The sequence below is a fragment of the Cavia porcellus genome, unplaced genomic scaffold, assembly GCF_034190915.1.
Source record: "Cavia porcellus strain 051 isolate PalLab524CR breed Dunkin Hartley unplaced genomic scaffold, mCavPor4.1 scaffold_17, whole genome shotgun sequence".
In the NCBI taxonomy this organism is placed as follows: Eukaryota; Metazoa; Chordata; class Mammalia; order Rodentia; family Caviidae; genus Cavia; species Cavia porcellus.
The window spans coordinates 12,844,932-12,860,049 of record NW_026947500.1 but is presented as its reverse complement, the minus strand read 5'-3'; the positions used below and the strand labels follow the sequence as shown (position 1 = coordinate 12,860,049).

Below are 15,118 nucleotides of genomic sequence, written 5' to 3'. Positions count from 1 at the left end.
TAATCATATGAGAACTACTCTTCTGCTTAACCTAAATTTATGAACTTGGAAAAGGGGTTGAGGGGGAAGACATCATACCCGGTGTAGAGCCATTACTACAATTTGGGATTCCTGCCCCCTTTGCCTCAGTCAGCTTCTGTCCCTTCCACCTCTTCTATCTCTTTCTTTCTGCCCTGCTAGTATGCTCTTGTTCACGTAAGTCATCTTATGATTTTTAGTTAGGGAGAATAATCTCATTTTTGCCCTGTAAATGTATAGTTCTATTGTATGAAAAAATGAATTTTAGCAATGAATCCTGCTATTGCTGCAACTCTAAGAGTGATTTCTGTTTTGTATTACTTTCCCGTAGTATTCTCCAAATGAGAACTGTTTTTCATTTAAAAGATAGTTTTTAGAAGTTCCTATGGACATTTAAAGAAGCAAAATTATATGGTGGAATGTTTGGGTCCTTCCAAACTCAGGTGATGAAATCCTAATCCCCAGTGTGGTGGTTTTGGTAGGCACTTTGGGAGGTAGTTAGGAACTAGAGCCCTTACAAATGAACTTAGTGCTTTACTAGAAGAGATGAGAGACAAATGATACTTCTTCTGTCATGAAGGCATCTATCTATAAACTAGGTAGAAGGCTCTTGTCAGAAACGAGGGTTATAGGCACTTTGATCTTGGAATTCTCAGCCAACAAAGTTGTGACAAATTTTTGTTTAAACCACCAAGTCCATGGTATTTTTGTTATAACATCTTGAACATACTGTGGCAGAACATTTAATTTCCTTTTGATTTTTAGGTCCTTTAATATGGTAAAATTAATAGGATTTTGATTGATCATAGTATTTATTATTTACAGTTATCAAAGCTGCAGAATGAAAGATCAAACTTGCAAGATCAGCTACATGACTATGAAGAGCGAATTAATGCTATGAATTCTCACTTGAAAAATGTTAAGCAAGAATTCTCATTTACACAGGTATGACAATATTGAAATTTATGTTGATTATATACGTGTAGTTATGGAACATTTCACAGTCAATTGGTGTGTATGATTTTATGTTAGAGATACAATAGAAAGCTAGCTACTATTGGGAACCTAACCTTGAATGTTAAAGTAGATAGAAAAAAAGTTTGAGGAACAACTATTACCAATTTTAAACAAAACTTCGTATTAAAGGAGAAGCCATGCAATATCATGTAACAGTAGCAGATTTAGATAAGAAGAATTTAACAGTGGCAATGACAAATGATACCTATAAGCGGAAACAGAACTAATATAATGCAGAATAGTTTTCTATCTGTTTTTCAGTTTTTCAACCCAAACCATTCTACACATTTTAGTAGGCTTTATGGCTTCAAGATACTTTAGTATAGTTCAAGAATTAAAATTTTAGCAATAATAATGAGATTAAAAAGTTCAATTAACACTCTTTAAGATGGATTGGAAGTGTATCCTAGAAATAGCACAAATATAATTAAAATGAAGTAATAAAATAAGCTTCTATTTTAAGAATAATCTAGTTAAGTGTAGGGGATTCACTCCCTGATGATGCCCAGAATAACTTGATAAATAAACATTGGACTTTCCTGTCAATTTAAAAAAAATGTTCACTGCTTCTCTGAGAAAAAATTATTTTTATCTTAAAGAGAATAAAACCAAATAAAATATAACAGAATAAAGCCAATCAGAACAGAGCAATGAAAGCAACACAGGACTTTAAATCAAGATAATTGGAAATCAACAGTGGCTACCAGACTGTCTCTTATTTTCTTCAAAACAGCTGTCCATACCACCAGACATAATAAAACCAAACCAAACAAAACAGAATAAAACCAGTCAAAACAAAAGAATAAAAGCATTACAGGACTTAAAACCAGATAATAGGAAGTCAAGAGTGGCTAGCTCAGTACATCTTGTTATCTTCTAAATAGCTGCCTGTACCACCAGATATAATAAAATCAAACAAAACAAGACAGAATAAAAACAAACCTAAGAAAACAATGAAAACGATACAGGAATTTAAAACAAGATAATATGAAATTAACAGAGGTTACCAGCTTCCCTTTTTAGATGTGTCCTTCCCTATCACTTTTACAGTATCTATTGTACGTTTTAGATTCCACCAACTCCTTCAGTTTTTTATGCTAGAGAGATAACATGTGTCTGAATCATTTCATCCATAAACATGGTATCAAGTTGTACCCATTTATCTACAAGAGCCTCAAGATTATCCTTCTTCATAGCTGAGTAGTTTCCCAATGTATAAAAGTAACCGTATCTTTCTTATTCATTCTGCAGTTGATAGACAAGCTATTCTTACTTTTTTCTGGTCTCCTGTCACATGGAACATTGGTTTCTCTCCTTTGACTTTTGGTCTATGAATTTTCTTTTGAGTTAAATGAGTTTCTTGTATGCAACATATTGATGGATGTTGTTTTTTGATTCACTGTCTTTGTGTTTCTTATTATTGGTGAATTGAGGCCATCTATATTAATGGAATGCATTGGCTCATCTCAGCCATGCTATCTTCCTGCTGTTGGCCCCCAACTTTTCCCCTCCACTCAATTGCTTGTTTGATGATCACCCATTGCTGCTATTCCTGGAATTATGGTCATCTTTATCTCTTTCTAGAATGTCCTTTAGTGCTCTTTGTAGGGTTGGTTTAGTGGTAATGAATTCCTTTAGTTTTTATTTATCATGGAAGTATCTTATTTTTCCATCAATTTTGAAAGATAGTTTTGCAATTTTGAAAGATATCTTGAAGCCATAAAGCCTACTAAAGTTTTGTACATCAGTCTGTGTTGGAAGTTGTTTTCTTTCAGGATTTGGAACATTTCACTGCAAGATCTTTTTGACTTAATGGTTTGTATTGAGAAGTCTGCCATGATTCTGATAATTTTGCTTTTTTAGGTCGTCTGTTTATTTTCTTTAACAGCCTTTAATATTCTGTTCTTGTGCTGAATTTTTGGGATCTTGATTATTATATGTTGGGTATAGATTTATTTTGGGTTTTTCTAGTGGGAGTCCTATATGCCTCACTTATCTGTATGCCAAGTACTTTTCCCATGTTTGGGAAGTTTTCTGCTATTACTCCTGTAAATAGTCTGTTTATGTTATTTGTGTTGCCCCTGCTTTTCCACTGACACTTATCAGTCTTAAATTATTTTTCTTTGTGTCATCTTAAAGCTGTTGAATTGTTATTTCCTGGTTCTTTTTTTTTTTAAGAGATCTTCTCTTTTATGATTGCTAGCTATAGTCCTGTGTTCAAGGTGTGAAAGTCTTTCTTCAGTTTCTCAAGTGGTTTTGCCAGCTTTTGATGGAATTTTTAATTTTATGGATATCTCTTTGAATCTGTTTCATGCATTGTAATTCCTTCCTATATTGTTTTTTATTTATTTTTGTCTTTTTCGTTTTTATCAGTACCAGGGATCGAACTCACGACTGCCTGCTTGCAAGGCAGGCGCTCATGCCGCTGGTTCCTATATTGTTAATTCAAGGTTTCCATCATTTTCCTATGCTCCTCTTTTTAATCTATGTCTTCTTTAGACATGCTCAGCAATTATTTCATTATGTTTGAGATTTCTTCTTTTATCTGAATTATTTCTGATATGATTGCTTTTACTGTCTCATGAAGTTGTTTCCTAAGTTGCTATCCTTCCAGAGATTTCAGGTGTGTGACTTCCACTTTTTTCCATGTCTTAATCTCCCACACTTGTTCTGTGTGGGCTAGAGGTCTGAGATAGCCTTTTACTCCATTGTCTGAGATAGCCTTGACACACTAGTTGTGGGGTCCCAGGCCTTTGTGCTGGCTGCCCCACCGTGGTATGGGGGAACTTGGGTTTCTCTGAACCTAGTTTCCCAGAGAGGGAGTGGGATATGGGGCGAGCTTCTGCAGACCCGCACGGCTATACTGAGGCTTCCCTGATGGCCATGGATGCGTGGTGAGGGCACTGTTTCTTCTCTCATCCCTGTGTACCTACACCAGCACTTTTCTCATGGCAACAGGCACACAGGGGCATGTTTGTCTGATTCTCCTGGCTCACTCTGGCTGCCTGTGGGAGCCTAGCATCTCTAATGACATCCTGTGGGAGCACAGGGCATATCTGGCTGTTTCTCCCAGCCTGTGCTAGTTTTCTGAGGAAAGCAGTTGCCTCAGTGGTGGTAGGTATGGAGGAAATTATAAATCTTAAAAATGAATAAAGCCATGTTTTTAAAAAAAACTTAGAATCAAAATAGGTATCTTTAATAGTTTGCAAATCTTATTAGGATGTTACATATTAATGAAAACAATACTCGTGATTCTTGAATCCTTAGTTTGAATAATAGAAAAAACTGTTTGGAACAGTTGTTTTCCTTAGGTTATTAAACTAGTTATTTGGGAACCTGAGAAATAGAATCACTGTTGGTATATCTTAATGCAATCAAACTTGAATAAACAATCCTGGATTAAATAGAGATAAAAGATGATACACTTCCTGCAACAGTAGTAACTATAGTACTACTAGTATAAAATTAACATTGAGAGCATTAACTTTGGGGCTGGGGAGCCTCATAAGTGCCTACCTAGCAGATGCAAGGTCATGATTTTGATTCCTGAAACCTCCCTTCCCAAAAAAAAAAAAAAGAGTATTATCTTTGAGGCACTATAAGATCACTAGTCAAGAAATTCTTTGTTACATAAAAAAACCAAAGGTATAATTGTAGTCTAATATATTCTAAGAAGTATTTACCACCATTTTTTTTGTCTTTTTTGAGATGGGGGTCTTGCTATGCAGTTCAGGCTGGCCTTGTGTGCACTTTATAGCCCAGGGCTGGTCTTGAACTTGCAGCAACCCTCCTGCCTCAGCCTTCTGAGTGCTGGGATTACAAGCATAAGCCACCACGCCCAGCTACCAATAGTTTTTAATTATTTTAAAATGTCTGTTAATTAAAATATGTGATCAAAAATATAAATATTCCTTTCCCAATTATGTTTATTTTTAAAAATTATTTCTTACTTACAGGTAAATAATGAATTACAGTTTTTAGATCCCAGCACATAAACTTTTATTTTCTTTAGTCTTGCTAGATGAACATGGTATCTGAAGACTGATGGTGGCCTTTCCTCTGGGAGGCCATGGGCTGGCTTTCTTACCACTATCGAGCAATATCAGCCACACTGTGATCACAGTCTAATGGCAAGGTGTCATCATAGAGGACTTAATAGTGCTTAATCTGAGTGTTGGAAGGATCTTCATTTTGCCTAATGGATTATTACAAATGTTTCATAATAAAATTTAAAGTATTTCTGTTTTGTGTGTTACTCCTTAGTCTCTTTACAAAGCAAGGGAGAATGAGATTGAAAGTGAAGAACATTTTAAGGCCATTGCTGAAAGAGAACTGGGCCGAGTAAGGAATGAAATACAGCGACTAGAAAATGAGATGGCTACTATCCGAGAACGGAAGACGGACAAAGAAGTATGCTGACCGTTTGTGCTGCTGGACCTCTGTCTCACCAAATGGGCTTTTCATTTCTGTATAGGAAAGGAATTCATTTGTTTCTTGACATTTACTTAAATTGTTGTCTTAGACAATGAAATGATACGGAGCTGTGGTTGAATGAAATGATGATGAAAAACCACATTTCCCCCCTTGTTCACTTATTGCTTACTGTCTGAGACTTGCTGATTTAAAGTGTCGTGCTGGCCACCTGTTGTAAAATACTAGGCCTTGCTAACACACCAGTGTTACAGTTTTACAGCCCACATCAATTTTAGTTTTGAATTTAATTTAAAATTTTTACTTTTTGTGTTTATTTCTAAGCTTTGTGATTCTAATGTTAAGCTTCCTAAAACTATTTCCCATTTTTTAGTTTTCAGTTACTTGATTTGGGAGCTGTTTTCAAATGTTTTTATTCTTCTCTTTACATATGCTTGTATACATAAATATGCATACATAAGTACGTATACATTCACATACATACATATTTTATAATACATTATATATGCAATATAACTATGTATCTATTAATTTGTATTTGTTTATATATTGTTCTTGCGTTTCTTTTATGAATCTATATTTGGTAAATGATTAAATTTACAGAAATATTTTTGTTTCTTTCACGACTGTAAAATTAGAGGTGCTCCCAAAGTTTCAACACATGAGACCTCTTAAGGGGAGCAAAATGATTAGAAATGGGCTGATGGGAAGGAACTTGTAATGGGTTTTAGCATATTAAGGCTATTATTCTAATTAAGATTGCATGTATATATATATATATATATATATATATGTATGTATTTTGGCTGACTTTGGTGGAATAACTGACATTATTTTAAAAGTCTAAAGCCTTTTAAAGAAAACTTTTATTAGCTTCTGTTCTCAGCTTTGTATATTCAAATCTCTATTTCGCAATTTACAAGGATAGTAGCTATATAATTAAAAATAGTATACTATAAACATCTGGAAGGCAGGGACAGGATTTCTTCTGAATGTGGTCTCTAGTCTGTAATATGTTTTCTTACAGTTTGTATAATACATAATCTGTTGCAATTTTTCTTTTCTCTTACATTCCTTGGAAATTAGAATGGCATATTTAAAGCCACTCAAAAACTGGATGGTTTGAAATGTCAAATGAACTGGGACCAGCAAGCATTGGAGGCTTGGTTAGAAGAATCAGCTCATAAAGACAGTGATGCCTTCACTCTTCAGAAATATGCACAACAAGATGATAATAAAATTAGGGTGAGAAATGATAGATTGTAATTGATATTCTGATGTAGAAGGCTTCTTGGAAGCATTGTAGAAGAGAAAGTCTTATAGTAGAACCATTTATTGATATTTATTTTGTTTAAAGTTTGGGTATTACATATATTGTTTGCTGAATTGCTGTAATGCTAGTGAGTGATATTCTAACCCATTTCTTGAGATCCACTTACATCTTAGGACACTAGCAAAGTCAGTGTTACAAAGTCTGCTCTCTTCTCAGATATTTAAAACCAAATGTACCATTTTAGGTATTTCCAAATGATGTATTACAATTTAACCTTTTTTCTGATTTCCTTTAGAAATTAGAAATTATTAGAAATTATTATTAAAATTATTTAGAAACAATTCAATGTTTATGAATCTCTATAAAAACAAATTAGCCCCTTAGGGTTAAAAGATAAGGAAAACATCATTTTATAGTTGTTTTAGACATAAATATGTACGAATAATAATAGTTATATCTAATAGCTTTTAAACGAGAGAATAATAATTACAAATATTTTGTGTATAATCACATCATAGGCACTGACCCTGAAGTTAGAAAGACTGACCTTAGAATGTAATCAGAAACGAAAGGTTCTTGACAACGAACTTACAGAGACTCTCAGTGCCCAGGTTGGTCCATGGAAGATTTTATTCTTAATTTTCAAGTTGATGTTTGCAAAAGCATTTATATGCTCAGAAATGTTATTTTTCTCTATTTGACAGTTAGAACTAGATAAAGCAGCTCAAGATTTTCGTAAGATTCATAATGAAAGACAAGAACTCATTGATCAGTGGGAGAACACAATTCAACAGATGCAGAAGAGGGATCGAGACATAGATGACTGTGCTTTGGTAAAGTAGTTTGGCTGTTGTAATGTTCAGATATGTTTGCCTCTGTGTTTAACTTATTATTCCAAACAAAAGTCACTTTGCAGCAGACTTTGTTGTCTTGGTAAATCTTTTTCAAAGCTGACCCTTTATCCATTTAGAAAAGTGATTTTTATGAAGATTATTTGCTTACAGTATAATAATGGTCAAGATTGGAACCTACCATCTATTAATTGTGAAGAAAATATTATTGCCATAAAACCAGTGTGTTATCTTACACATGGTTGTCCATGATGCCTAGGATTTAATTTTTTTTTTAAGAAAGACTAAACAAAACAGAAAACGGGTAGAAATAATACATAATTTCAAAGAAAAAATAAACAGTAAGAAATCACTAGTTGATGATTACAGATTGTCTTCTTACAAATAGTTATTCAAAACACTAAAGTGGAGTCTATAAAGTGAGGATTCAAACAGTGAGACTGCAACTAGTTCTGTTCAACTGTCCAACAAAAACTTAGAAATATGGTTATCAATCCTATACACTTAAACATACATGCAGTTATCCATATCTTCAATTATGTTGACACTGAATAAAACCAAGCAGGCTAATATCACTTTGAACAAGGAATAATACTATTGCTGGGTTTCACATTATGATACTCCAGGATCAGCACTGGGTATTTTAGTGTCTCTTTTTCTTTAAGGTATCTGTTCATTTCATCATGTGTCATAGGATCAGTTCTCATAAACTGTTTATAAATTCTACACATGCACGAGTCTTAACATGTATTTCTATCCTTTCTATCTTAGAGGAAGAAACAAAACAAAGTAAGACAAAACAAAACATATTCCCATAAACACATGAAATGAAATAAACATATAAGACTGTTGTACAAAGAGTTCTTCAATGGTTCCTGTGTTGTCTTTTGTTATCTCCAATATAAATGCCTATATCATCAGAGATAGTATAATTTAATATATTAGTACATAGCAGTATTAATAAAAATACAACTTTGTATGTAGTATAGAACTTCAAAAACCAGCAGTTATCAAACCAGAATGTGTGTTGTAGAGTCTTGTCATTTTCAGTGTAGTTGCCGATACTCTCAGACTTGCTACTATCAATCATATCAGTTTTGAATAAAATCTTTTCTGCCTCATTTCTGTTATGCTCTTGTTTGCCATCAGTTGTTTGCTTATCTTCTTCATTCTGTTTTCTGCTCCATTCGTTGAGGCCTCTCTGCCACTGTTCCTGGAATCCTAGTACTTTTCTCTCTCTCTCGAATGCCCTGCAGTATTCTCTGTAGAGCTGGATTGGTGGTTGCGAATTTCCCAAGTTCCTCTTTGTCCTGGAAGCATCTTGTTTCTCCATTAATTTCTAGAGACAGTTTAGCAGGGTATTTCAATCTAGGCTGGAGGTTATTTTCTTTCAGGGCTTGGAATATTTCACTCCAGGCTCTTTTTGACTTGATGGTTTGTGTTGAGAAGTCTGCCGTTATTCTGATGGGCATTCCTCTATAGATTATCTGTTTCTTGTCTCTAACAGCTTTTAATATTCTGTTCTTATATTGAATTTCTGGGATCTTGATTATTATATGCCTGGGTGTAGCTCTGTTTTGGTTGTAGGTGGCTGGAGTTCTGTATGCCTCAAAAACAGAATATCATTTCCTTTTCCTATGTTTGGGAAGTTTCCTTAATTATTTCTGTAAATAACCTTTGTAGTTCCTTTGTTTGTACCCCAGCTTCTTCATTCACATTCTTTATTCCCAAGTTATAGATCTTTTTGTCATCTTCTAGCTTTTGTATTGTTACTGCTTGTTTCCTTGTTATTTTTAAAATGTTTTCCTTTTCATACTCCCACTTTACAAAATTGTCCTCCAGTTTGGATAATCTATCCTTAGTTTCTTTCAAGCTGAATTGCCGTATTTCCATAGAGTTTTAATTTCCTGGTGATCTCTTTGAATCTGCTTCATGTATTCTATATTTTTTTATATTCTTCACCAAATGGTTCTCTCCTTTGTTTGAGTTCCTCCTTTCTTCCGTCTGTGTCTGCTTGAGGGGTGCTTAGTATCTCTTTAATTAATTTTCTTATATCTTGCTTTATTTGTCTAAATCTTTCACTTTTGAACTTGTCTATGAGGTCCCAAATATATCTCCTTATGTCCACTGGGGCTGTGTCTGATATTGCATGTTTGCTGTTCTTTCTCCTTTGTATTTACCTGTCCTGGGTCAATGTTCTCAGGGCTGGGACCTGGGGACTTTTTCTTGTTGCTTCCTCTTCCCATATTTTTTGCTGCTTCCAGGAGGCCCCAGTTTCTTTCTTTGTCAGTTACAATTCTTCTGAAGCGTGCTGGCTGGGTGACCCTTCCCACTGCAGTGTGCTAAGTGAGTTGCAGACAGGGACAGTGTATGCTGGCTCCTCCCCTCCAGATCAGTGAAGCGCTGTGGCCTGCACTGTATTACTTTGCATCATCTCCCCTCTGTTTGGCTGCGGCTGGAGGATGGTGGTGGCGGGCAGCGGTGGCGGTGTTAGTGGCGGCGGTGGTGGCAGTGGACTTTGCGCCACCTCCCCTCGGAGTCGGTGGCTGTGGGGTCAGGGGTGGGGACAGCTGGTGGCTGCCCAGTTACTCCTGGGCCATGGTGACAGGTCTCACTGGTGGCCCGGAGGCGCCCAGGCGGCAGCTGGAGTGCAGTGGCGCAAGGATCAGTCAAGTTGCTGTGACGTGCACTGCATTTCTTTGTGCAACCTCCCCTCTAGGTCAGTCAAGCTGCTGTGGCCTGCACTATCAGTCAAACTTCCGATGCCTAGGATTTAACAAATGTGGTATTTTGGCAGTTAGGTACAGTTTTAGGGAAATGAACCTTGGTAGATAACCAAGAGACAAAGAGGGAGATTCAGACAAGAAACCTAGACAGCCAAAAAAGTGTTACTGTTAAAGGTGAGGGCACCAATGATGTAGAAAATCAGAAGGGGAGGTACAGACCTACTCTTATCACTCATTACTTTTCTTGTTTTCTTTTGGGTACTGGAGATCAAATTCAGGAGCTCATGCTTGCCAGGCAGGTACTGCACCACTGAGCTAAATCTTCAGCCCCATACTTGTTACTTTTAGAGGTAATTTAGCAGTCATGAGAGGTAATTGAGAAGTCATTAAGGAATGAAAGATGGGTGAGTAAAAGTGGAGAGGTTTGGAGGGACTGGGATAAAGAGGTTGAAGAGGAAAGAAAGTGGGTGAGGAGATGTGTTAAATTGTACTCTGAATTTATCTCATGAAAAGGCAACCAGCCCAGGCCACTGGGACATTAGCATTCTAGTAATTAGTCATGGCTTACCTGTGAGTATATTATTTTAAATTTCTGCAAGAGATGGTATTTTGCTAACAAAGTAGGCAATACCTCCAATGAGGGAGAACCAATTTTACTAAGATATTCTTAATTCTTAATGCTGATAGTGGTAGCTATTTTTAAATTTCTTATTGCTTTCAAATATCAAGTCCTATTTCTCCTATGTAAACTAAAAGTACCAGAGTTTTCTCTATATATATCAGATGTATGAGAGCCAAGATTATAGATCCATAATTAGCATTTTCATGCGAACTCATAACTGATTTACTTAGTCTGTTGATTTGGCAGAATACACAAATAATGACTGTTTGGTTTTATTTCTAGTGTATCTTATTTACTGGTGAACATGCGATTGTGTTGTCAGAGACAAGGAGGGGCTTTAGGAAGTGGTTCTTTAGGTGATAGGGGCTGCTAAGTGTTTAATAAATGCTTCTTGAGAATAAAACAAAATATAATAACACCTATCCTTAAGCATTTCTATGATGGAGCAACTTCTATACCAACATGACTCCACTGAATGCAGAGTTGAGAAGAAATGTGTACATCAATTGTTTTGGGTGAAGGACAGCTGATCCCTACCATTAGAACATTTAGTCTGTGTAGAGAAGATAAAATTTCTCTGCCAGCTTAGGGTTTCTGGCTAGGACTGACATAACATAGATTAATAGAAAAAAGCATACAGATTTTATTTACATATCTAAGGAGCTTGCATAAGAAAAATGACAACTCAAAGAATTATTTGAGTAGACCTGAATGCTTACATACAGGTTTGAACAAAACGGGGCAGTTGTGGAAGAGGAACTGGGAAGATAGGAAGTAGTTTAACACGATTTATTTGTACAAATTTCTACTGGTCTTGACTCTGGTAATAAGAATGTTTTTCTTCTTGGCACTGGGAAGGTACCTTTCAGAGAGGAGTTTTATTGCTTGTGTTTTTGGAGGGAGGGGTCAGAGATCTTTCTTGGGAACTGCTACTTTTCAAGTGCATTTAACTCAGAATGATCAATATGTGGAAGTGGCACATGTTGGAACATTTTATTTTGATCTTGTGCAAGTGAAATGGTTCTGTTTTGTCTCTTTCGTTGGAAAACAATGCCTGTCCTCTTAGTGCCTTCTTGGGAAGTCTGGCTATTTGACCCTGAAATTGGCTTCTTAAAAGAAACAATATTTAGAAAGGGAAAATATTTTTCTGCTGTTGCCTCTGTGGAAACTTTGCCATGAATAATGCTTTTAAGAAATATGAATGTTGCAGTGGGTGTCACAGCGTCTGCTCAAGTGGTAGAGAAGTCAATAAAAAGCAAGCAACTGTAGAATGATCATTTGAAATATTTAAAACTAAAAATTTTTACATGCTTTTTGGTTGAATGAGCACAATAACTATGTGGATTCGTACAACTGTCATTGTAAATGTGTTGTTATGGAGAACATTTAGGACTACTACATTAAACAAATTTAAAATGTCTTTAAAAATATATTACATCTCACATATGCATCCTTTTAATAGGCTAATATGTAAAATATTACACACAGCATTTCAGAAACTTAGTGATTTCAGAATTCACATTACTCCCCCTGTCTCTTAGGATTAATTGTTTGGTAAGATACCTTTTGGGAAAACAGAAGAACTATATCTCAGGGTGATTTTCCCTATAATTTGTCAGAGTTATTGCCATTGTATTACTTGTAAAAACCTCGTTTGGTCTTTTTGTTTCCCAGCATTAAAATCTCATTTCACAAGGCTTAAAGGTTGACCGTGACGTTTGACTTCCATCCCACACTGGCATTAAATTCTCCCTTTCCAGTCTCATGCTTTTCATCTCTGCCCTACTCTTTCTTCATATATGCGCCTTCTCAACCCTCCACCTTAGCCACCTCAGAGTTCTGATACACCCCCATCATTTTTGTAGACCTGACTCAGGTGGTGCCCCTCGAGCAGTGTCTCCTACGGTCCTCTCGGGTGAAAGTCATCATGCCTTTTTCCATAGTACTTTCTCCACATTTCATTGCAGACCTGTTTATTGGCTCTTAAGACTACCAACAAGCCAAAGTGAAGATATTCTTAACAACCAATAACTAAAACATGACTTTTGAAAGATGAAAAATACTGATCTGTAAAATATTTGGAAACTTTCATGGAAATGCAAATTTCTGTTTGAAAAGAAATATTTATTTAAGAACAGAATATATTTATTCAGAGAAAGAAAGCTTCTGTCTGAGTGACAGACAGAAGCTGTCCCGAGTGTGTTGCCATTTTTTTGGTACCAAGAATCAAACTCAGGACCTTGTGCTCGCCAGGCAGGCGCTTGTGCCTGGTCTGAGCTATATCCAGGCTGAGCTATATTCCTGGCCCTGAGAAGAAATGTTTAGTGCTGTTACATTTTTTTAGATGTTACCCTTTATGCATATAAGTACACTGCTTTTCTCATATCTTTAGCAAAGTTTCAGATAGATGAACTTTGGAACAATATCAATTTATAACTATCAACGTGTAGCATATTGATATTTTATTTTTAGTTATATAAAAATATCTTAAAACGTGTTCTTTTAAGAATGTTAAATAAACATTGACTATAATAATGAAACAATAAAAACTAAATTCTTCTTCATTTTAGTTCGTTCACATTAAACAAATATTTAAGTAAATGTATTTGTTTTGATTCTAGGCATTGACAGAGATAAAACAGGAAATAAAAGAAAAAGAAAATTTGGTTAAAGAAAAGATAAAGTTTTTGGAAAATGAAATTGGCAATAATGTAGAATATGAGAAAAGAATTTCTGCTGCTGATCGTAAAGTTTTAAAATTTAGAACACAATATCAAGATCATGAAACCAGTAGAATTCAACTGAAGGATGAGGTATGTCAACTAAAAACACTGGTTTGTTATGGCAGTTGGTATAAAAACAGTATAAATCCTTTTCTTAAGGAACTAGCTTTTGGTTCTGTTTTTAAATATTATCATTCACTTTAAGACTATATTCAAAGCATCATTTTGTGGATGTTAATGTACTGCTGGCAGTCTTACATAATATTTTATCAGTCCATATTAGTAATACAATAATTAAAATTAATAATATAGTAAAACAAATTAGTAATTTGTTTTTGGCATACTGGTAAATGCATGTAATATATTTTGATTATTTTCATCTCTACATTTTCCTTCCCCTCTATGATCTCCTTCTTTATTTCTAGAAATCTAGTGTTCCCTGTCTTGTGTTATTTTTCTTTTACATTGCTCATATAAGAGAACATGTGATATTTAATTGAGTCTAGCTTATTTTTCTTAGCATGATGATTTCCAGTTCTATCTTTATTCCTGCAAATGACCTGATTTCATTATTTTTTATGGCTGAGCAAGGATCCCTTGTGTGTAGATACCATATTTTCTCTATTATTCATCTGCTGATGGGCATCCAAACTGTTTCTACAGCTTAGTTATTGTGAAATATGGAAGAGGAAACATGAATATGCATTGTCAGTACTGTATGCTGTGTTTAATTCCTTTGGATGTCTGCTAAGGATGGTATAGCATGATCAGAGGATACTTTTATTCTTAATTCTTGGGGACTTTTCGTACTGCTCCCTTATGGTTGTAGTTGCCATTCCCCGGTTGGTGTAGAGTGGTCTGGTCCCTCCCTCCTCTCGAGCATGTTATTGAACTCTTAGATTTTTCCCCTATCATGGCTCTTATGTATAATGCTGCAAAGAATATGGGAATCTAGAGATCTCTTCAATGTACTGGTTTTATTTCCTTTGGCTATATACTCAGAAGTAGGAATCCTAGATTATATGGTAGTTCTATTTTCAGTTTCTTTGAGGAATTTCTATACTGTTTTTCATAATGGCTATAACATATTACATTTCACTCAAAAGCATGAAAATATTCTTTCTCCACATCTTGGCCAGCACTTATTTTTTTTTTTTTCATAGAAGCCATTTTAGCAATTACTGGGTGATACCTCACAATAGTTCGACTTGTATTTTCCTGATAATTAAGTGACATTGAATATCTTTTCATACACCTGTTGGTCATTTGATGTCTTCTTTGGAAAAATGTTCAGGTCCATTTTTAAACTGTGTCATCATTGTTATTGCTATTGTTACTATTGAGTTGCAAGAGTTCTTATATATTTTGGAGATCAATCCCTTACTAGATAATTTGTAAGTATTTTATCACTCTCTGTATGTTGCCTTTTTATTTTGATCATTCCTTTTGCTGAACAG

The 15,118-nt window shown here is 35.2% G+C and overlaps 1 protein-coding gene across 1 annotated transcript in view; it reads left to right on the top strand.

Annotated features, from left to right (window-relative positions):
- Nucleotides 1-15,118, top strand: part of Ccdc39 (coiled-coil domain 39 molecular ruler complex subunit) — a 44,264-nt gene that overhangs the window by 2,403 nt on the left and 26,743 nt on the right. The window contains exons 2-7 of the mRNA XM_063227241.1: nt 844-963; nt 5,299-5,445; nt 6,553-6,711; nt 7,258-7,350; nt 7,444-7,572; nt 13,560-13,751. Of these exons, the coding sequence (XP_063083311.1) occupies nt 844-963; nt 5,299-5,445; nt 6,553-6,711; nt 7,258-7,350; nt 7,444-7,572; nt 13,560-13,751 (840 nt within the window). The remainder of the gene's footprint in view (nt 1-843; nt 964-5,298; nt 5,446-6,552; nt 6,712-7,257; nt 7,351-7,443; nt 7,573-13,559; nt 13,752-15,118) is intronic.